The sequence below is a fragment of the Phlebotomus papatasi genome, chromosome 1, assembly GCF_024763615.1.
Source record: "Phlebotomus papatasi isolate M1 chromosome 1, Ppap_2.1, whole genome shotgun sequence".
In the NCBI taxonomy this organism is placed as follows: domain Eukaryota; kingdom Metazoa; phylum Arthropoda; class Insecta; order Diptera; family Psychodidae; genus Phlebotomus; species Phlebotomus papatasi.
This window is the reverse complement of record NC_077222.1, coordinates 28208324-28231936: the sequence shown is the minus strand read 5'-3', so window position 1 is coordinate 28231936 and position 23613 is coordinate 28208324. Positions and strand designations below refer to the sequence as shown.

General features: G+C 33.8%; 1 protein-coding gene across 29 annotated transcripts in view; it reads right to left on the bottom strand.

The window, feature by feature from the left end:
- Positions 1-18139: 18139 nt before the first annotated feature.
- The window catches only part of LOC129799549 (calcium-activated potassium channel slowpoke), a 153273-nt gene continuing 147799 nt past the window's right edge, over positions 18140-23613 (bottom strand). For 26 of the 29 annotated variants that reach the window (XM_055843539.1, XM_055843530.1, XM_055843551.1 and 23 more), the window contains 4 exons: positions 22871-23007; positions 22648-22790; positions 22352-22571; positions 18140-19185 (listed from right to left, as the gene is read on the bottom strand). In XM_055843539.1, the coding sequence (XP_055699514.1) occupies positions 19048-19185; positions 22352-22571; positions 22648-22790; positions 22871-23007 (638 nt within the window). In that variant the 3' untranslated portion in view covers positions 18140-19047. The remainder of the gene's footprint in view (positions 19186-22351; positions 22572-22647; positions 22791-22870; positions 23008-23613) is intronic. The other 3 variants (XR_008751520.1, XR_008751518.1, XR_008751519.1) reach the window with 1 other exon arrangement.

Below are 23613 nucleotides of genomic sequence, written 5' to 3'. Positions count from 1 at the left end.
GAATACTTAAAATGGTTCTACTAATTGATTTTCATTGCGGGATTTCCAGAATCTCGACAAAAAATTTTTTGACCAAAAAAATCGATAGGCTAACCCCTTACAGTTTTTTCAAAAAATCGAAAATCGGCCCTAAAAACCGTAATTCTCAATATTTCTGGATGAAAATCGCAAAGAATACTTGAAATGGTCCTACCAATTGATTTCCATTGCGGAATTTGCAAAATCTCGACAAAAAATTTTTTGACCAAAAAAATCGATGGACTAACCCCTTGCCGTTTTTTCAAAAAATCGAAAATCGGCCCTAAAAACCGGAATTCTCAATATTTCTGGGTGAAAATCGCAAAGAATACTTAAAATGGTTCTACTAATTGATTTTCATTGCAGGATTTCCAAAATCTCGACAAAAAATTTTTTGACCAAAAAAATCGATGGACTAACCCCTTACCGTTTTTTCAAAAAATCGAAAATCGGCCCTAAAAACCGTAATTCTCAATATTTCTGGATGAAAATCGCAAAGAATACTTGAAATGGTCCTACCAATTGATTTCCATTGCGGAATTTGCAAAATCTCGACAAAAAATTTTTTGACCAAAAAAATCGATAGGCTAACCCCTTACAGTTTTTTCAAAAAATCGAAAATCGGCCCTAAAAACCGGAATTCTCAATATTTCTGGGTGAAAATCGCAAAGAATACTTAAAATGGTTCTACTAATTGATTTTCATTGCGGGATTTCCAGAATCTCGACAAAAAATTTTTTGACCAAAAAAATCGATAGGCTAACCCCTTACAGTTTTTTCAAAAAATCGAAAATCGGCCCTAAAAACCGTAATTCTCAATATTTCTGGATGAAAATCGCAAAGAATACTTGAAATGGTCCTACCAATTGATTTCCATTGCGGAATTTGCAAAATCTCGACAAAAAATTTTTTGACCAAAAAAATCGATAGGCTAACCCCTTACAGTTTTTTCAAAAAATCGAAAATCGGCCCTAAAAACCGTAATTCTCAATATTTCTGGATGAAAATCGCAAAGAATACTTGAAATGGTCCTACCAATTGATTTCCATTGCGGAATTTGCAAAATCTCGACAAAAAATTTTTTGACCAAAAAAATCGATAGGCTAACCCCTTACAGTTTTTTCAAAAAATCGAAAATCGGCCCTAAAAACCGTAATTCTCAATATTTCTGGATGAAAATCGCAAAGAATACTTGAAATGGTCCTACCAATTGATTTCCATTGCGGAATTTGCAAAATCTCGACAAAAAATTTTTTGACCAAAAAAATCGATAGGCTAACCCCTTACAGTTTTTTCAAAAAATCGAAAATCGGCCCTAAAAACCGGAATTCTCAATATTTCTGGGTGAAAATCGCAAAGAATACTTAAAATGGTTCTACTAATTGATTTTCATTGCAGGATTTCCAAAATCTCGACAAAAAATTTTTTGACCAAAAAAATCGATGGACTAACCCCTTACCGTTTTTTCAAAAAATCGAAAATCTGCTCTAGAAACCGGAATTCTCAATATTTCTGGGTGAAAATCGCAAAGAATACTTAAAATGGTTCTACTAATTGATTTTCATTGCGGGATTTCCAAAATCTCGACAAAAAATTTTTTGACCAAAAAAATCGATGGACTAACCCCTTACCGTTTTTTCAAAAAATCGAAAATCTGCTCTAGAAACCGGAATTCTCAATATTTCTGGGTGAAAATCGCAAAGAATACTTAAAATGCTTCTACTAATTGATTTTCATTCCGGGATTTCCAAAATCTCGACAAAAAATTTTTTGACCAAAAAAATCGATGGACTAACCCCTTGCCGTTTTTTCAAAAAATCGAAAATCTGCTCTAAAAACCGGAATTCTCAATATTTCTGGGTGAAAATCGCAAAGAATACTTGAAATGGTCCTACCAATTGATTTCCATTGCGGAATTTGCAAAATCTCGACAAAAAAATTTTTGACCAAAAAAATCGATAGGCTAACCCCTTACAGTTTTTTCAAAAAATCGAAAATCGGCCCTAAAAACCGGAATTCTCAATATTTCTGGGTGAAAATCGCAAAGAATACTTAAAATGGTTCTACTAATTGATTTTCATTGCGGGATTTCCAGAATCTCGACAAAAAATTTTTTGACCAAAAAAATCGATAGGCTAACCCCTTACAGTTTTTTCAAAAAATCGAAAATCGGCCCTAAAAACCGTAATTCTCAATATTTCTGGATGAAAATCGCAAAGAATACTTGAAATGGTCCTACCAATTGATTTCCATTGCGGAATTTGCAAAATCTCGACAAAAAATTTTTTGACCAAAAAAATCGATAGGCTAACCCCTTACAGTTTTTTCAAAAAATCGAAAATCGGCCCTAAAAACCGTAATTCTCAATATTTCTGGATGAAAATCGCAAAGAATACTTGAAATGGTCCTACCAATTGATTTCCATTGCGGAATTTGCAAAATCTCGACAAAAAATTTTTTGACCAAAAAAATCGATAGGCTAACCCCTTACAGTTTTTTCAAAAAATCGAAAATCGGCCCTAAAAACCGGAATTCTCAATATTTCTGGGTGAAAATCGCAAAGAATACTTAAAATGGTTCTACTAATTGATTTTCATTGCAGGATTTCCAAAATCTCGACAAAAAATTTTTTGACCAAAAAAATCGATGGACTAACCCCTTACCGTTTTTTCAAAAAATCGAAAATCTGCTCTAGAAACCGGAATTCTCAATATTTCTGGGTGAAAATCGCAAAGAATACTTAAAATGGTTCTACTAATTGATTTTCATTGCGGGATTTCCAAAATCTCGACAAAAAATTTTTTGACCAAAAAAATCGATGGACTAACCCCTTACCGTTTTTTCAAAAAATCGAAAATCTGCTCTAGAAACCGGAATTCTCAATATTTCTGGGTGAAAATCGCAAAGAATACTTAAAATGCTTCTACTAATTGATTTTCATTCCGGGATTTCCAAAATCTCGACAAAAAATTTTTTGACCAAAAAAATCGATGGACTAACCCCTTGCCGTTTTTTCAAAAAATCGAAAATCTGCTCTAAAAACCGGAATTCTCAATATTTCTGGGTGAAAATCGCAAAGAATACTTAAAATGGTTCTACTAATTGATTTTCATTGCGGGATTTCCAGAATCTCGACAAAAAATTTTTTGACCAAAAAAATCGATGGACTAACCCCTTACCGTTTTTTCAAAAAATCGAAAATCTGCTCTAGAAACCGGAATTCTCAATATTTCTGGGTGAAAATCGCAAAGAATACTTAAAATGCTTCTACTAATTGATTTTCATTCCGGGATTTCCAAAATCTCGACAAAAAATTTTTTGACCAAAAAAATCGATGGACTAACCCCTTGCCGTTTTTTCAAAAAATCGAAAATCTGCTCTAGAAACCGGAATTCTCAATATTTCTGGGTGAAAATCGCAAAGAATACTTAAAATGCTTCTACTAATTGATTTTCATTCCGGGATTTCCAAAATCTCGACAAAAAATTTTTTGACCAAAAAAATCGATAGGCTAACCCCTTACAGTTTTTTCAAAAAATCGAAAATCGGCCCTAAAAACCGGAATTCTCAATATTTCTGGGTGAAAATCGCAAAGAATACTTAAAATGGTTCTACTAATTGATTTTCATTGCAGGATTTCCAAAATCTCGACAAAAAATTTTTTGACCAAAAAAATCGATGGACTAACCCCTTACCGTTTTTTCAAAAAATCGAAAATCTGCTCTAGAAACCGGAATTCTCAATATTTCTGGGTGAAAATCGCAAAGAATACTTAAAATGGTTCTACTAATTGATTTTCATTGCGGGATTTCCAAAATCTCGACAAAAAATTTTTTGACCAAAAAAATCGATGGACTAACCCCTTACCGTTTTTTCAAAAAATCGAAAATCTGCTCTAGAAACCGGAATTCTCAATATTTCTGGGTGAAAATCGCAAAGAATACTTAAAATGCTTCTACTAATTGATTTTCATTCCGGGATTTCCAAAATCTCGACAAAAAATTTTTTGACCAAAAAAATCGATGGACTAACCCCTTGCCGTTTTTTCAAAAAATCGAAAATCTGCTCTAAAAACCGGAATTCTCAATATTTCTGGGTGAAAATCGCAAAGAATACTTAAAATGGTTCTACTAATTGATTTTCATTGCGGGATTTCCAGAATCTCGACAAAAAATTTTTTGACCAAAAAAATCGATGGACTAACCCCTTACCGTTTTTTCAAAAAATCGAAAATCTGCTCTAGAAACCGGAATTCTCAATATTTCTGGGTGAAAATCGCAAAGAATACTTAAAATGCTTCTACTAATTGATTTTCATTCCGGGATTTCCAAAATCTCGACAAAAAATTTTTTGACCAAAAAAAACGATGGACTAACCCCTTGCCGTTTTTTCAAAAAATCGAAAATCTGCTCTAGAAACCGGAATTCTCAATATTTCTGGGTGAAAATCGCAAAGAATACTTAAAATGCTTCTACTAATTGATTTTCATTCCGGGATTTCCAAAATCTCGACAAAAAATTTTTTGACCAAAAAAATCGATGGACTAACCCCTTACCGTTTTTTCAAAAAATCGAAAATCTGCTCTAGAAACCGGAATTCTCAATATTTCTGGGTGAAAATCGCAAAGAATACTTAAAATGCTTCTACTAATTGATTTTCATTCCGGGATTTCCAAAATCTCGACAAAAAATTTTTTGACCAAAAAAATCGATGGACTAACCCCTTGCCGTTTTTTCAAAAAATCGAAAATCTGCTCTAAAAACCGGAATTCTCAATATTTCTGGGTGAAAATCGCAAAGAATACTTAAAATGGTTCTACTAATTGATTTTCATTGCGGGATTTCCAGAATCTCGACAAAAAATTTTTTGACCAAAAAAATCGATGGACTAACCCCTTACCGTTTTTTCAAAAAATCGAAAATCTGCTCTAGAAACCGGAATTCTCAATATTTCTGGGTGAAAATCGCAAAGAATACTTAAAATGCTTCTACTAATTGATTTTCATTCCGGGATTTCCAAAATCTCGACAAAAAATTTTTTGACCAAAAAAATCGATGGACTAACCCCTTGCCGTTTTTTCAAAAAATCGAAAATCTGCTCTAGAAACCGGAATTCTCAATATTTCTGGGTGAAAATCGCAAAGAATACTTAAAATGCTTCTACTAATTGATTTTCATTCCGGGATTTCCAAAATCTCGACAAAAAATTTTTTGACCAAAAAAATCGATGGACTAACCCCTTACCGTTTTTTCAAAAAATCGAAAATCTGCTCTAGAAACCGGAATTCTCAATATTTCTGGGTGAAAATCGCAAAGAATACTTAAAATGCTTCTACTAATTGATTTTCATTCCGGGATTTCCAAAATCTCGACAAAAAATTTTTTGACCAAAAAAATCGATGGACTAACCCCTTGCCGTTTTTTCAAAAAATCGAAAATCTGCTCTAAAAACCGGAATTCTCAATATTTCTGGGTGAAAATCGCAAAGAATACTTAAAATGGTTCTACTAATTGATTTTCATTGCGGGATTTCCAGAATCTCGACAAAAAATTTTTTGACCAAAAAAATCGATGGACTAACCCCTTACCGTTTTTTCAAAAAATCGAAAATCTGCTCTAGAAACCGGAATTCTCAATATTTCTGGGTGAAAATCGCAAAGAATACTTAAAATGCTTCTACTAATTGATTTTCATTGCGGGATTTCCAAAATCTCGACAAAAAATTTTTTGACCAAAAAAATCGATGGACTAACCCCTTGCCGTTTTTTCAAAAAATCGAAAATCTGCTCTAAAAACCGGAATTCTCAATATTTCTGGGTGAAAATCGCAAAGAATACTTAAAATGCTTCTACTAATTGATTTTCATTCCGGGATTTCCAAAATCTCGACAAAAAATTTTTTGACCAAAAAAATCGATGGACTAACCCCTTGCCGTTTTTTCAAAAAATCGAAAATCTGCTCTAAAAACCGGAATTCTCAATATTTCTGGGTGAAAATCGCAAAGAATACTTAAAATGCTTCTACTAATTGATTTTCATTGCGGGATTTCCAGAATCTCGACAAAAAATTTTTTGACCAAAAAAATCGATGGACTAACCCCTTACCGTTTTTTCAAAAAATCGAAAATCTGCTCTAGAAACCGGAATTCTCAATATTTCTGGGTGAAAATCGCAAAGAATACTTAAAATGCTTCTACTAATTGATTTTCATTGCGGGATTTCCAGAATCTCGACAAAAAATTTTTTGACCAAAAAAATCGATGGACTAACCCCTTGCCGTTTTTTCAAAAAATCGAAAATCTGCTCTAAAAACCGGAATTCTCAATATTTCTGGGTGAAAATCGCAAAGAATACTTAAAATGCTTCTACTAATTGATTTTCATTGCGGGATTTCCAGAATCTCGACAAAAAATTTTTTGACCAAAAAAATCGATGGACTAACCCCTTACCGTTTTTTCAAAAAATCGAAAATCTGCTCTAGAAACCGGAATTCTCAATATTTCTGGGTGAAAATCGCAAAGAATACTTAAAATGGTTCTACTAATTGATTTTCATTGCGGGATTTTCAAAATCTCGACAAAAAATTTTTTGACCAAAAAAATCGATGGACTAACCCCTTGCCGTTTTTTCAAAAAATCGAAAATCTGCTCTAAAAACCGGAATTCTCAATATTTCTGGGTGAAAATCGCAAAGAATACTTAAAATGGTTCTACTAATTGATTTTCATTGCGGGATTTCCAGAATCTCGACAAAAAATTTTTTGACCAAAAAAATCGATGGACTAACCCCTTGCCGTTTTTTCAAAAAATCGAAAATCTGCTCTAAAAACCGGAATTCTCAATATTTCTGGGTGAAAATCGCAAAGAATACTTAAAATGCTTCTACTAATTGATTTTCATTGCGGGATTTCCAGAATCTCGACAAAAAATTTTTTGACCAAAAAATTTTTTGACCAAAAAAATCGATGGACTAACCCCTTACCGTTTTTTCAAAAAATCGAAAATCTGCTCTAGAAACCGGAATTCTCAATATTTCTGGGTGAAAATCGCAAAGAATACTTAAAATGCTTCTACTAATTGATTTTCATTGCGGGATTTCCAGAATCTCGACAAAAAATTTTTTGACCAAAAAAATCGATGGACCTTCTACTTGATTTCCAAAATCTCGACAAAAAATTTTTTTCGATGGACACCCCTTGCCGTTTTTTCAAAAATCGATCTGCTCTGCTCTATTTCTGGGTGAAAACCCAGAATCTATTTTTTTCTTGAAAATCCGAATTCTCAATACTTTTTCTACTAATTATTTTCATTGAAAAAATCGCGAATACGAAAATCTGCTCTATAATTTCCCTCGACAAAAAATTTTTTGCAAAAAAATCGATGGACTAACCCCTTGCCGTTTTTTCAAAAAATCGAAAATCTGCTCTAAAAACCGGAATTCTCAATATTTCTGGGTGAAAATCGCAAAGAATACTTAAAATGCTTCTACTAATTGATTTTCATTGCGGGATTTCCAAAATCTCGACAAAAAATTTTTTGACCAAAAAAATCGATGGACTAACCCCTTGCCGTTTTTTCAAAAAATCGAAAATCTGCTCTAAAAACCGGAATTCTCAATATTTCTGGGTGAAAATCGCAAAGAATACTTAAAATGGTTCTACTAATTGATTTTCATTGCGGGATTTCCAAAATCTCGACAAAAAATTTTTTGACCAAAAAAATCGATGGACTAACCCCTTGCCGTTTTTTCAAAAAATCGAAAATCTGCTCTAAAAACCGGAATTCTCAATATTTCTGGGTGAAAATCGCAAAGAATACTTAAAATGGTTCTACTAATTGATTTTCATTGCGGGATTTCCAGAATCTCGACAAAAAATTTTTTGACCAAAAAAATCGATGGACTAACCCCTTGCCGTTTTTTCAAAAAATCGAAAATCTGCTCTAGAAACCGGAATTCTCAATATTTCTGGGTGAAAATCGCAAAGAATACTTAAAATGCTTCTACTAATTGATTTTCATTGCGGGACTAACCCCTTACCGTTTTTTCAAAAAATCGAAAATCTTCTCCAGATTTCCAAAATCTCGACAAAAAATTTTTTGACCAAAAAAATCGATGGACTAACCCCTTGCCGTTTTTTCAAAAAATCGAAAATCTGCTCTAGAAACCGGAATTCTCAATATTTCTGGGTGAAAATCGCAAAGAATACTTAAAATGCTTCTACTAATTGATTTTCATTGCGGGATTTCCAAGAATCTCGACAAAAAATTTTTTGACCAAAAAAATCGATGGACTAACCCCTTGCCGTTTTTTCAAAAAATCGAAAATCTGCTCTAGAAACCGGAATTCTCAATATTTCTGGGTGAAAATCGCAAAGAATACTTAAAATGCTTCTACTAATTGATTTTCATTCCGGGATTTCCAAAATCTCGACAAAAAATTTTTTGACCAAAAAAATCGATGGACTAACCCCTTGCCGTTTTTTCAAAAAATCGAAAATCTGCTCTAAAAACCGGAATTCTCAATATTTCTGGGTGAAAATCGCAAAGAATACTTAAAATGGTTCTACTAATTGATTTTCATTGCGGGATTTCCAGAATCTCGACAAAAAATTTTTTGACCAAAAAAATCGATGGACTAACCCCTTGCCGTTTTTTCAAAAAATCGAAAATCTGCTCTAGAAACCGGAATTCTCAATATTTCTGGGTGAAAATCGCAAAGAATACTTAAAATGGTTCTACTAATTGATTTTCATTGCGGGATTTCCAAAATCTCGACAAAAAATTTTTTGACCAAAAAAATCGATGGACTAACCCCTTGCCGTTTTTTCAAAAAATCGAAAATCTGCTCTAAAAACCGGAATTCTCAATATTTCTGGGTGAAAATCGCAAAGAATACTTAAAATGCTTCTACTAATTGATTTTCATTCCGGGATTTCCAAAATCTCGACAAAAAATTTTTTGACCAAAAAAATCGATGGACTAACCCCTTGCCGTTTTTTCAAAAAATCGAAAATCTGCTCTAAAAACCGGAATTCTCAATATTTCTGGGTGAAAATCGCAAAGAATACTTAAAATGGTTCTACTAATTGATTTCCATTGCGGAATTTCCAAAATCTCGACAAAAAATTTTTTGACCAAAAAAATCGATGGACTAACCCCTTGCCGTTTTTTCAAAAAATCGAAAATCTGCTCTAAAAACCGGAATTCTCAATATTTCTGGGTGAAAATCGCAAAGAATACTTAAAATGCTTCTACTAATTGATTTTCATTGCGGGATTTCCAGAATCTCGACAAAAAATTTTTTGACCAAAAAAATCGATGGACTAACCCCTTACCGTTTTTTCAAAAAATCGAAAATCTGCTCTAGAAACCGGAATTCTCAATATTTCTGGGTGAAAATCGCAAAGAATACTTAAAATGGTTCTACTAATTGATTTTCATTGCGGGATTTCCAAAATCTCGACAAAAAATTTTTTGACCAAAAAAATCGATGGACTAACCCCTTGCCGTTTTTTCAAAAAATCGAAAATCTGCTCTAAAAACCGGAATTCTCAATATTTCTGGGTGAAAATCGCAAAGAATACTTAAAATGCTTCTACTAATTGATTTTCATTCCGGGATTTCCAAAATCTCGACAAAAAATTTTTTGACCAAAAAAATCGATGGACTAACCCCTTGCCGTTTTTTCAAAAAATCGAAAATCTGCTCTAAAAACCGGAATTCTCAATATTTCTGGGTGAAAATCGCAAAGAATACTTAAAATGGTTCTACTAATTGATTTTCATTGCGGGATTTCCAGAATCTCGACAAAAAATTTTTTGACCAAAAAAATCGATGGACTAACCCCTTGCCGTTTTTTCAAAAAATCGAAAATCTGCTCTAAAAACCGGAATTCTCAATATTTCTGGGTGAAAATCGCAAAGAATACTTAAAATGGTTCTACTAATTGATTTTCATTGCGGGATTTCCAAAATCTCGACAAAAAATTTTTTGACCAAAAAAATCGATGGACTAACCCCTTGCCGTTTTTTCAAAAAATCGAAAATCTGCTCTAAAAACCGGAATTCTCAATATTTCTGGGTGAAAATCGCAAAGAATACTTAAAATGGTTCTACTAATTGATTTTCATTGCGGGATTTCCAGAATCTCGACAAAAAATTTTTTGACCAAAAAAATCGATGGACTAACCCCTTGCCGTTTTTTCAAAAAATCGAAAATCTGCTCTAGAAACCGGAATTCTCAATATTTCTGGGTGAAAATCGCAAAGAATACTTAAAATGGTTCTACTAATTGATTTTCATTGCGGGATTTCCAAAATCTCGACAAAAAATTTTTTGACCAAAAAAATCGATGGACTAACCCCTTGCCGTTTTTTCAAAAAATCGAAAATCTGCTCTAGAAACCGGAATTCTCAATATTTCTGGGTGAAAATCGCAAAGAATACTTAAAATGCTTCTACTAATTGATTTTCATTCCGGGATTTCCAAAATCTCGACAAAAAATTTTTTGACCAAAAAAATCGATGGACTAACCCCTTGCCGTTTTTTCAAAAAATCGAAAATCTGCTCTAAAAACCGGAATTCTCAATATTTCTGGGTGAAAATCGCAAAGAATACTTAAAATGGTTCTACTAATTGATTTTCATTGCGGGATTTCCAAAATCTCGACAAAAAATTTTTTGACCAAAAAAATCGATGGACTAACCCCTTACCGTTTTTTCAAAAAATCGAAAATCTGCTCTAGAAACCGGAATTCTCAATATTTCTGGGTGAAAATCGCAAAGAATACTTAAAATGGTTCTACTAATTGATTTTCATTGCGGGATTTTCAAAATCTCGACAAAAAATTTTTTGACCAAAAAAATCGATGGACTAACCCCTTGCCGTTTTTTCAAAAAATCGAAAATCTGCTCTAAAAACCGGAATTCTCAATATTTCTGGGTGAAAATCGCAAAGAATACTTAAAATGGTTCTACTAATTGATTTTCATTGCGGGATTTCCAGAATCTCGACAAAAAATTTTTTGACCAAAAAAATCGATGGACTAACCCCTTGCCGTTTTTTCAAAAAATCGAAAATCTGCTCTAAAAACCGGAATTCTCAATATTTCTGGGTGAAAATCGCAAAGAATACTTAAAATGCTTCTACTAATTGATTTTCATTGCGGGATTTCCAGAATCTCGACAAAAAATTTTTTGACCAAAAAAATCGATGGACTAACCCCTTACCGTTTTTTCAAAAAATCGAAAATCTGCTCTAGAAACCGGAATTCTCAATATTTCTGGGTGAAAATCGCAAAGAATACTTAAAATGCTTCTACTAATTGATTTTCATTGCGGGATTTCCAGAATCTCGACAAAAAATTTTTTGACCAAAAAAATCGATGGACTAACCCCTTGCCGTTTTTTCAAAAAATCGAAAATCTGCTCTAAAAACCGGAATTCTCAATATTTCTGGGTGAAAATCGCAAAGAATACTTAAAATGCTTCTACTAATTGATTTTCATTGCGGGATTTCCAGAATCTCGACAAAAAATTTTTTGACCAAAAAAATCGATGGACTAACCCCTTGCCGTTTTTTCAAAAAATCGAAAATCTGCTCTAGAAACCGGAATTCTCAATATTTCTGGGTGAAAATCGCAAAGAATACTTAAAATGCTTCTACTAATTGATTTTCATTGCGGGATTTCCAAAATCTCGACAAAAAATTTTTTGACCAAAAAAATCGATGGACTAACCCCTTGCCGTTTTTTCAAAAAATCGAAAATCTGCTCTAAAAACCGGAATTCTCAATATTTCTGGGTGAAAATCGCAAAGAATACTTAAAATGGTTCTACTAATTGATTTTCATTGCGGGATTTCCAGAATCTCGACAAAAAATTTTTTGACCAAAAAAATCGATGGACTAACCCCTTACCGTTTTTTCAAAAAATCGAAAATCTGCTCTAGAAACCGGAATTCTCAATATTTCTGGGTGAAAATCGCAAAGAATACTTAAAATGCTTCTACTAATTGATTTTCATTCCGGGATTTCCAAAATCTCGACAAAAAATTTTTTGACCAAAAAAATCGATGGACTAACCCCTTGCCGTTTTTTCAAAAAATCGAAAATCTGCTCTAGAAACCGGAATTCTCAATATTTCTGGGTGAAAATCGCAAAGAATACTTAAAATGCTTCTACTAATTGATTTTCATTCCGGGATTTCCAAAATCTCGACAAAAAATTTTTTGACCAAAAAAATCGATGGACTAACCCCTTACCGTTTTTTCAAAAAATCGAAAATCTGCTCTAGAAACCGGAATTCTCAATATTTCTGGGTGAAAATCGCAAAGAATACTTAAAATGCTTCTACTAATTGATTTTCATTCCGGGATTTCCAAAATCTCGACAAAAAATTTTTTGACCAAAAAAATCGATGGACTAACCCCTTGCCGTTTTTTCAAAAAATCGAAAATCTGCTCTAAAAACCGGAATTCTCAATATTTCTGGGTGAAAATCGCAAAGAATACTTAAAATGGTTCTACTAATTGATTTTCATTGCGGGATTTCCAGAATCTCGACAAAAAATTTTTTGACCAAAAAAATCGATGGACTAACCCCTTGCCGTTTTTTCAAAAAATCGAAAATCTGCTCTAGAAACCGGAATTCTCAATATTTCTGGGTGAAAATCGCAAAGAATACTTAAAATGGTTCTACTAATTGATTTTCATTGCGGGATTTCCAAAATCTCGACAAAAAATTTTTTGACCAAAAAAATCGATGGACTAACCCCTTGCCGTTTTTTCAAAAAATCGAAAATCGGCCCTAAAAACCGGAATTCTCAATATTTCTGGGTGAAAATCGCAAAGAATACTTAAAATGCTTCTACTAATTGATTTTCATTCCGGGATTTCCAAAATCTCGACAAAAAATTTTTTGACCAAAAAAATCGATGGACTAACCCCTTGCCGTTTTTTCAAAAAATCGAAAATCTGCTCTAAAAACCGGAATTCTCAATATTTCTGGGTGAAAATCGCAAAGAATACTTAAAATGGTCCTACCAATTGATTTCCATTGCGGAATTTGCAAAATCTCGACAAAAAATTTTTTGACCAAAAAAATCGATGGACTAACCCCTTGCCGTTTTTTCAAAAAATCGAAAATCGGCCCTAAAAACCGGAATTCTCAATATTTCTGGGTGAAAATCGCAAAGAATACTTAAAATGCTTCTACTAATTGATTTTCATTGCGGGATTTCCAGAATCTCGACAAAAAATTTTTTGACCAAAAAAATCGATGGACTAACCCCTTACCGTTTTTTCAAAAAATCGAAAATCTGCTCTAGAAACCGGAATTCTCAATATTTCTGGGTGAAAATCGCAAAGAATACTTAAAATGGTTCTACTAATTGATTTTCATTGCGGGATTTCCAAAATCTCGACAAAAAATTTTTTGACCAAAAAAATCGATGGACTAACCCCTTGCCGTTTTTTCAAAAAATCGAAAATCTGCTCTAAAAACCGGAATTCTCAATATTTCTGGGTGAAAATCGCAAAGAATACTTAAAATGCTTCTACTAATTGATTTTCATTCCGGGATTTCCAAAATCTCGACAAAAAATTTTTTGACCAAAAAAATCGATGGACTAACCCCTTGCCGTTTTTTCAAAAAATCGAAAATCTGCTCTAAAAACCGGAATTCTCAATATTTCTGGGTGAAAATCGCAAAGAATACTTAAAATGGTTCTACTAATTGATTTTCATTGCGGGATTTCCAGAATCTCGACAAAAAATTTTTTGACCAAAAAAATCGATGGACTAACCCCTTGCCGTTTTTTCAAAAAATCGAAAATCTGCTCTAAAAACCGGAATTCTCAATATTTCTGGGTGAAAATCGCAAAGAATACTTAAAATGGTTCTACTAATTGATTTTCATTGCGGGATTTCCAAAATCTCGACAAAAAATTTTTTGACCAAAAAAATCGATGGACTAACCCCTTGCCGTTTTTTCAAAAAATCGAAAATCTGCTCTAAAAACCGGAATTCTCAATATTTCTGGGTGAAAATCGCAAAGAATACTTAAAATGGTTCTACTAATTGATTTTCATTGCGGGATTTCCAGAATCTCGACAAAAAATTTTTTGACCAAAAAAATCGATGGACTAACCCCTTGCCGTTTTTTCAAAAAATCGAAAATCTGCTCTAGAAACCGGAATTCTCAATATTTCTGGGTGAAAATCGCAAAGAATACTTAAAATGGTTCTACTAATTGATTTTCATTGCGGGATTTCCAAAATCTCGACAAAAAATTTTTTGACCAAAAAAATCGATGGACTAACCCCTTGCCGTTTTTTCAAAAAATCGAAAATCTGCTCTAGAAACCGGAATTCTCAATATTTCTGGGTGAAAATCGCAAAGAATACTTAAAATGCTTCTACTAATTGATTTTCATTCCGGGATTTCCAAAATCTCGACAAAAAATTTTTTGACCAAAAAAATCGATGGACTAACCCCTTGCCGTTTTTTCAAAAAATCGAAAATCTGCTCTAAAAACCGGAATTCTCAATATTTCTGGGTGAAAATCGCAAAGAATACTTAAAATGGTTCTACTAATTGATTTTCATTGCGGGATTTCCAAAATCTCGACAAAAAATTTTTTGACCAAAAAAATCGATGGACTAACCCCTTGCCGTTTTTTCAAAAAATCGAAAATCTGCTCTAAAAACCGGAATTCTCAATATTTCTGGGTGAAAATCGCAAAGAATACTTAAAATGCTTCTACTAATTGATTTTCATTCCGGGATTTCCAAAATCTCGACAAAAAATTTTTTGACCAAAAAAATCGATGGACTAACCCCTTGCCGTTTTTTCAAAAAATCGAAAATCTGCTCTAAAAACCGGAATTCTCAATATTTCTGGGTGAAAATCGCAAAGAATACTTAAAATGGTTCTACTAATTGATTTTCATTGCGGGATTTCCAGAATCTCGACAAAAAATTTTTTGACCAAAAAAATCGATGGACTAACCCCTTGCCGTTTTTTCAAAAAATCGAAAATCTGCTCTAAAAACCGGAATTCTCAATATTTCTGGGTGAAAATCGCAAAGAATACTTAAAATGGTTCTACTAATTGATTTTCATTGCGGGATTTCCAGAATCTCGACAAAAAATTTTTTGACCAAAAAAATCGATGGACTAACCCCTTGCCGTTTTTTCAAAAAATCGAAAATCTGCTCTAGAAACCGGAATTCTCAATATTTCTGGGTGAAAATCGCAAAGAATACTTAAAATGGTTCTACTAATTGATTTTCATTGCGGGATTTCCAAAATCTCGACAAAAAATTTTTTGACCAAAAAAATCGATGGACTAACCCCTTGCCGTTTTTTCAAAAAATCGAAAATCTGCTCTAGAAACCGGAATTCTCAATATTTCTGGGTGAAAATCGCAAAGAATACTTAAAATGGTTCTACTAATTGATTTTCATTGCGGGATTTCCAAAATCTCGACAAAAAATTTTTTGACCAAAAAAATCGATGGACTAACCCCTTGCCGTTTTTTCAAAAAATCGAAAATCTGCTCTAAAAACCGGAATTCTCAATATTTCTGGGTGAAAATCGCAAAGAATACTTAAAATGCTTCTACTAATTGATTTTCATTCCGGTTTTTTCAAAAAATCGAAAATTTCCGGAAAATATTTCTCGACTTAAAAAAAATTTTTTCCGGGACCAAAAAATTTTTTGACCAAAAAAATCGATGGACTAACCCCTTGCCGTTTTTTCAAAAAATCGAAAATCTGCTCTAAAAACCGGAATTCTCAATATTTCTGGGTGAAAATCGCAAAGAATACTTAAAATGGTTCTACTAATTGATTTTCATTGCGGGATTTCCAAAATCTCGACAAAAAATTTTTTGACCAAAAAAATCGATGGACTAACCCCTTGCCGTTTTTTCAAAAAATCGAAAATCTGCTCTAAAAACCGGAATTCTCAATATTTCTGGGTGAAAATCGCAAAGAATACTTAAAATGCTTCTACTAATTGATTTTCATTCCGGGATTTCCAAAATCTCGACAAAAAATTTTTTGACCAAAAAAATCGATGGACTCCCTTGCCGTTTTTTCAAAAAATCGAAAATCTGCTCTAAAAACCGGAATTCTCAATATTTCTGGGTGAAAATCGCAAAGAATACTTAAAATGGTTCTACTAATTGATTTTCATTGCGGGATTTCCAGAATCTCGACAAAAAATTTTTTGACCAAAAAAATCGATGGACTAACCCCTTGCCGTTTTTTCAAAAAATCGAAAATCTGCTCTAAAAACCGGAATTCTCAATATTTCTGGGTGAAAATCGCAAAGAATACTTAAAATGGTTCTACTAATTGATTTTCATTGCGGGATTTCCAGAATCTCGACAAAAAATTTTTTGACCAAAAAAATCGATGGACTAACCCCTTGCCGTTTTTTCAAAAAATCGAAAATCTGCTCTAGAAACCGGAATTCTCAATATTTCTGGGTGAAAATCGCAAAGAATACTTAAAATGGTTCTACTAATTGATTTTCATTGCGGGATTTCCAAAATCTCGACAAAAAATTTTTTGACCAAAAAAATCGATGGACTAACCCCTTGCCGTTTTTTCAAAAAATCGAAAATCTGCTCTAGAAACCGGAATTCTCAATATTTCTGGGTGAAAATCGCAAAGAATACTTAAAATGCTTCTACTAATTGATTTTCATTCCGGGATTTCCAAAATCTCGACAAAAAATTTTTTGACCAAAAAAATCGATGGACTAACCCCTTGCCGTTTTTTCAAAAAATCGAAAATCTGCTCTAAAAACCGGAATTCTCAATATTTCTGGGTGAAAATCGCAAAGAATACTTAAAATGGTTCTACTAATTGATTTTCATTGCGGGATTTCCAAAATCTCGACAAAAAATTTTTTGACCAAAAAAATCGATGGACTAACCCCTTGCCGTTTTTTCAAAAAATCGAAAATCTGCTCTAAAAACCGGAATTCTCAATATTTCTGGGTGAAAATCGCAAAGAATACTTAAAATGCTTCTTCTAATAATTGATTTAACAATTTCAAACAATTGTTGTGTATCATTCTCAAAATCCGTGTGACATTTTGGTCCCGTTCTCACGGATATCTACTGTAGGCTGAAAAATTGGCACCGGAAATGTTTTGCATACATCACGGCGTTTCCGTAACTCATTCCAAAGACCTCTCCTGTGGGCATGCAATTTTTCTGTGTCACTGGAGTGAATTCGCGGGCTTTTTTTTCGGTCCTGAGAATTTCTTTCAAAGCGGAACTCTCTGTAATTCTTTCGAATTGGCGGGAAAAATAAAAAAAAAAATATGGACCGATTTAAATGAATAAAGTCTTATTCTGTTCAGAATTAAATTGTCTTCTAGTTGCACCTAAAATGTATTTGAAATGTATTTAATATTTGTAACAGAATTTATGCAATAACACTATTTTTTTTTTTAATTCTTAGTAAAAGATTAGTAACATATTAATTAAGATTTATCAATATCACAGGCAGATTTTAATCATATATTTACTTTGTTAAGGATTTAATAAAGAATATTCTCAACATTTCTACGTTAAAGTTTATCTTGATTATTAAACTGTAATAGAATCAATGGAATTCTTCTGTAAGGTCATTCCAAAAATTTCTACATTTTCTAATTTATTTGTTTTTCTTTTTTTTTTTTAAATAATTTTCCTAATTTGTGTAACAAAAAATTCATGTAAATTCTTTCACACATTCAACGTTCCCATTTTAGCTAATTTAGTGTTATCCCTTTCTTACAAGATAAAATTGTTAATTGTTAATGAATATGCGGTAAGTTAATTAGTTCTTGTTTTTCTTTTTAGCTTTCACATTCATTCCCCAATGTTTTTTTTTCTAATCTAGGCGATTTATTCTATATGATTTCTTTGTGTCTGTCTGTGTGTGTTCCTTTTGCTGAAGAGTGTAGCGACACCCGAATTTTGGTTCCCTTTGCTCACACCATTGCCTTTCTTTTTAAATTAAAGATTAGTTTTGTTAAATTAATTAGTAAGTTTTTTTATTAGTAAATAATACTATTTAAATAAAGAAAAATACCTAGAAAAAAATGTAATAAATAAAAGAATAAAGCATTTCAACCAAATAAAATTTTTATTTCTATCGATTGTCACCTCTAAAAATAACAAATTGATAAAGATATTGTAATTATTATACTTTGACTAAAAGAAAACAATATATAAGTAGCTACAAATAGAGAACAAACCAATAAAATCTATTTAAAAAAATATCTACTTCTTCAAAACAAAAAAAAACAATATATCCCATTTCTAACTAAATTTGAAAAAAAAAACTAAATAACTTTTCCAAAAAAAAAACTATTTTTCTTCACTACATTATTCCCTCAACCTAAAAATAAAAAAAATAATGAAAATTATAAAATCGTAATTCATTTTTCTTTCTTTTTTTTCTTGTTTTTAAATTACGGAATGGTGTGGGAAGCAATTTTATACAATGAACAACGATTTTCCACTCGGTTTTCTTTCCATTTATCTTCACTTCTTTTCAACTTTTTCTTGAGTTGATTCTACTCTCTCTCCCAATCTCAATTGGATCATACTTCCCTTCTTCCTTTTTTTTAATTTTTGTTTATTTGTATTATAATTATTATTTCATGCACCCAGCCTAATTGTTATAAATCTTGATAAATTTCTCATACCAGTGGTGTGTTGTTTGTGTTTCTGGAGAGAAAGAGAGAAGAATAGAATCAAATCAATATTTTTTTTCGCACAATTTGAGCTCAATACGTTCAAAATTTTAAAGTTCATTCTTATAGGAAATTTCTCCTTGCTATAAACTATTTTTTTTAGTACGCCTATTTAGTCCCTATCACGTCCTATAAACCATCCCATAAAGACCAAGAGAATGAACTATAAAAGTTGACAATCGCATTGAGCAGAAAGTGAGCGAAAGCACCATTGAATATCCATGTTGTTCATATATAAGAGTAGGGACCATCAGTCAGGGCGCTACACAACAACAGTCAAGAGTTATCATCTTTGTTGGAGCCACCCCCACCTACACCGGACCCCTGCGTACTCGCATTCCTACCGCCGGTTGCTGCTCGCGACGACGCCGGCTTGTACTCCAATCCCGGATCGAACTGCATCAAAACGAAGACCTAGAATAAAAGAAACACAAAAAAATCAACATTAACCGATTGCAGCAGACTAGGCTGAACTGCTCAGTAACAACCAAATGCTGAAAAATAATGAAATATGCTTCACAAAAAAAATAAGAGCTTTGAACCAGATTAACAATCTAAGTTTGGATTCGATCGATCCTAAGATCCCTGTGTACGAAAAGATACTCCATGGCTTCCACATGAAGTTACTCGCAGTAGGGTAAATGTCCTAATTCAAAACCATTTCCAGATGTTTTAACTTTGACAGTAGATTCAACACATTAAGTTCATATTTTTTCTGAAGAGAATTACATAAATTTGCTCCTTGACTCTTCTAGAAAGTTATTGTTTAGTGAAAATTCTTTAAATATAATTTGAAAACTTCTTAAATACAAGAAAAATACGCGAGTGTGAAATGCTTCTATTGGAAACAAATTATTTCAAATGGAGACAAGGGAAAGTTTCCAATTGGAGACAAACAGTGTAAGTGAAACCGCAACGAAAGGCTTCCAAAACCTTGTTGAGTTGCTCTTGAGTGCAGAATTTGTTCTTATTCCTGGTCTTTTCTCTTTTCCTGTCTAATAATAAGAAAATCTCCAAAAAAAAATCATATTTCCGGGGTTTCCTATTGAAGCATTTGCAGACACTTCAGAAAAATCCTTTTTGTTCACGAAATAGATAATTATTTCATTTGAAAACTTCACGTACCGTTAACAATAAAGATTAGCACTGAATTTAACTAAAATAAACCAGAAATATGACATAAATGTTAAATAAAACGAATAAACAACAGTCACCTTATTGCGTTTTTCATTGGAAAACATGGTCGATCGATGAAAAATTCGATGGTAAAAAAAGACACTTTAATTTTTCTGAGAAATTAACAAATTAAAATTTGTGAGTATGTTTGGATTTTTGCTTTATTTTGAGCAAAATTAACTAAATAATGAAACCGAGGTATAGAAAATATATAAATATAGTAATTTAGTACTGTATGTATCATAGAAACAGTGACGTTTCCATTTGGAGTAGCGAAAAATTTCCATTTGGAGCAGGTTTTGAATTAGCTTAATTTACCCTAATAGAGCCTCAGTGGATCAGTTGGTAGAGTAGTGTCTCTATGACAGTGAGGTCTCGGGTTAGAAACTCGGCAGCTGCAGATTTTTCAGCAGCCGTATCGAATTAGTACAGTGAAACGGGGATCTCAGTGACGCAATAGGCAAGACAGCTGATCTTGGGCAGACGAGATCTCTGACTCGACTCTCAAAGTTATGAGTTCGAGTCTCACCCGGTGCAAAGTGATATAACGTAATAAAAATGCACCGCCTCTGTCCCTCTGTCCAAAAAACTCCGGGAGCATGAAAGTTGGTCCATAAAATCAAAAAGAGGAATGGTTCAATAACCTACAAAGGTCAGGACAAAATAAGTCAAAGTGCTAAAACGAGATCGCGGATACTCAACGATCATCTGATTGATGGACGACACGAAACCTTCGTTAAAGATGATTTCAATCAACAATTTTGGTCAACAAAGACACGTATGAGTGTATCTAGCAAGTTCTGGTACAGGAAGTAGGACAAATGTAGTTAGTAGCAGCTGAGATGGTGAGAAGTTACGCTCAGTTGGAACTTGGAAAGTTGGTTGTCACCCAGGAGACCAAACGAATATAACTCAAGATAACTTCCACATTGAGGGAAAGTTGCTCTAGAAAATAATAAAAGCAATACTTCATATAAGGCCTGACTCGATCGAGTTCGATGCGTTCGCTCTATTAACTGACGGTTTTCAGGTTAAAGGATCCTTAGGTGCAGGTTACCATTGCTTAGAACTTCAAAATGGCGGATCAGCAACCTTTGGCCAATACACTACTATGTTTCATGCTGAGGTCATTGTAACCCTGCTCTATTCTCGAAGTCTAGTGGAATCTGACATCGAGGATAGCAAAGTTCAAATCTTCTCAGATAGTAGAGCTGCGATTCTGTCTATAACAGGATATGAGTTGCGTTCTATTCTCGTGACTGAGTGCAGGAAAATGTTTAGAAGCGGCGTCACAGAAGCGTAACTTCGGTCTACATGGGGTACCTGGATACAGGGGTTAGCGGAAAATGAAGAAGCAGACCATCACGCGATAGCGGATGCAAATACGGCCTTCATTGGTCCGAAACCTAACGACTAGGGACTATAAAACGACTAAGGATTGTCGTGTGTCCAAACTATTCATGACCAACTTAGATAAGAAAATTACAGCGTATCGTAGATGCGAGTGCTTTGTCCCACATTGTTCGTAAACTTTTCTTTAATTGTAAGGTGCAAGAATGATCCCCATCGATCAGACGTGGTAGATCAGTTCAGTACAGACCATCCTTAAGTGGTAGAATTGAAGAAAAGCATACGGCCAGGAAGGGGACAAAGTTACCCACAGAGGACAAAATCACTCGCATCTACGGTACCTTTTGGGAGGCAAACGCTGAAGACAGGACAGAGAAGATTGGGAAATTAATTCGATTCCACGCTTTATTAAAGAGTGCCTCCAAAAGCGACTTCTGCCTCTCTACCAAAACTATGTAATCCTCCCACATTTTTGGCCTAATCTGACATCATACCATTATGCAAAAGCCATCCTGGAAAGGTTCTAGGTTCCGCCCTGCACTCTGCGTATGTGAAATACTGGGAAAGTTTGAAGACTGACCTCAGGTAGCTGAAGACTTTTTGGATTTCAAGAAGTAGAAAAATACCGTCCGAAATCGTGGAGACGGACTTGTAAAGTCCCTAATGAAGGGAATGGGGATATCAGTGGCTAAATAGGGAAGGCCATTGGGTCTTGAGCGAATGAGATTCCTGACTTGACTCTCATAGTTGTGAGTTTGAGTCCCGCCCGGTGCACACAACTGAATGTCAGGAAGAGACATTTTCACTGTGACAAAACGTAACTTGCGGGAAAGGCGCTCCTGAGTGATCCATGATCAACAGATTCTTCAAACACAGGACAGGTTGTAATGATTACATTGTAATACCAAACGAAGTGTCTCAATACGATTAATAATAATGAAGAAAATTAAGAAAAGGTAAATTAAGAAGTTAGGGAATTAAGTTCCACATGACCTATTTTCTATAGCTATGTTTTTTTTAAATAACATTTTAATAATAATTTTAATTCTCTTACCTGATCTGTTGGCAGTAGTGAAAAATCATCTGGTGGATTTGTGATCACGTAGCGTTTACTACTGGCATCACAACTGGAACTTGTGTCACGGAATCTGTACAAGCCGATGCACAGCATTCCATATGACTTTAAGGCAGCCACAAAGAGATCACCGTACTTGCCACATTCGCCAAATTGCGCCAATGGCCCATCGTACAGTGATATTTGTCCCACGCGGCATCTGTTAAAGTACCAGACATTTCATTAATTGCTTCCTTTGAATTATCCCTAAATCCCTGCAGAAAAAAAATCCTTACCTATCTCGATTGCTAAGGCTGTCGGGAGTACTATAGCCTCCACGTAGACCCGCTCCTTCCGCAAGGATCAGTTCCAGTTCTGGTGTCGCTCCACCAGTGATTAGCGATCGTATTAATGTTAAGGCGTTTTGGTTGAAATATGTCTAAAAAAAAGAAGAACGATGAAAGGATAATTAGGAATTGCAAGAGAATTTTAAAGTTAAACTTTGGATGATGGACTTACTGTAGACATAAGGGAATCTAGTACACTAACAGCAAACGCTGTTCCGCAAGCAAATGGCTGTGTTAAATACAATTCCGTGTCGGGATCATCATCGTCGTCCTGGTCCAAAAATTGTACATTGCTGTCGTTGACCAATTCTGTTCAGAAAAAATTGAAATTTCAATATTTACTCTTCTATTTCGTGTATGATCTACTTTTTTAACTGAGCTTCTTTACAATCCTAGCTTTTGTGGTCCGAGGTTAAAATTCGACCTCTAATTTGACCTCTAATGTGCCTTTATTGACATCTCTGGGGCATTTGACAGCACCAAATTTGACATGGTACTCGAAGCTTCACGTAATAAGAACATCAACCAGTTCATTATAAACTGGATGATGGCAATGCTCAGATCCCGTACGGTAGAAACCGGAGAAAGCCAAGACCGAGTGGCAGCTCGGGTGACTCAGGGATGTCCGCAGGGAGGGGTGTTATCACCACTAATGTGGTCCCTGGTTATCGATGGACTTCTTACAGAATTATCTGAAAACGGGATCAGAGCTACAGGAGGATATGCTGACGACTTAGTCATCATTATAAGAGGTAAGCACGATAAGATACTTTCATCTTGCATGCAACATGCCCTAAATAACATCTCGAAATGGTGTCAAAATGCGGGACGGAAAATCAATCCCTCCAAAACTACCTTAGTACCTTTTACAAGAAGGCGTAAGGTAAATCTCGATAATATCCTTCTAGAAGGAAC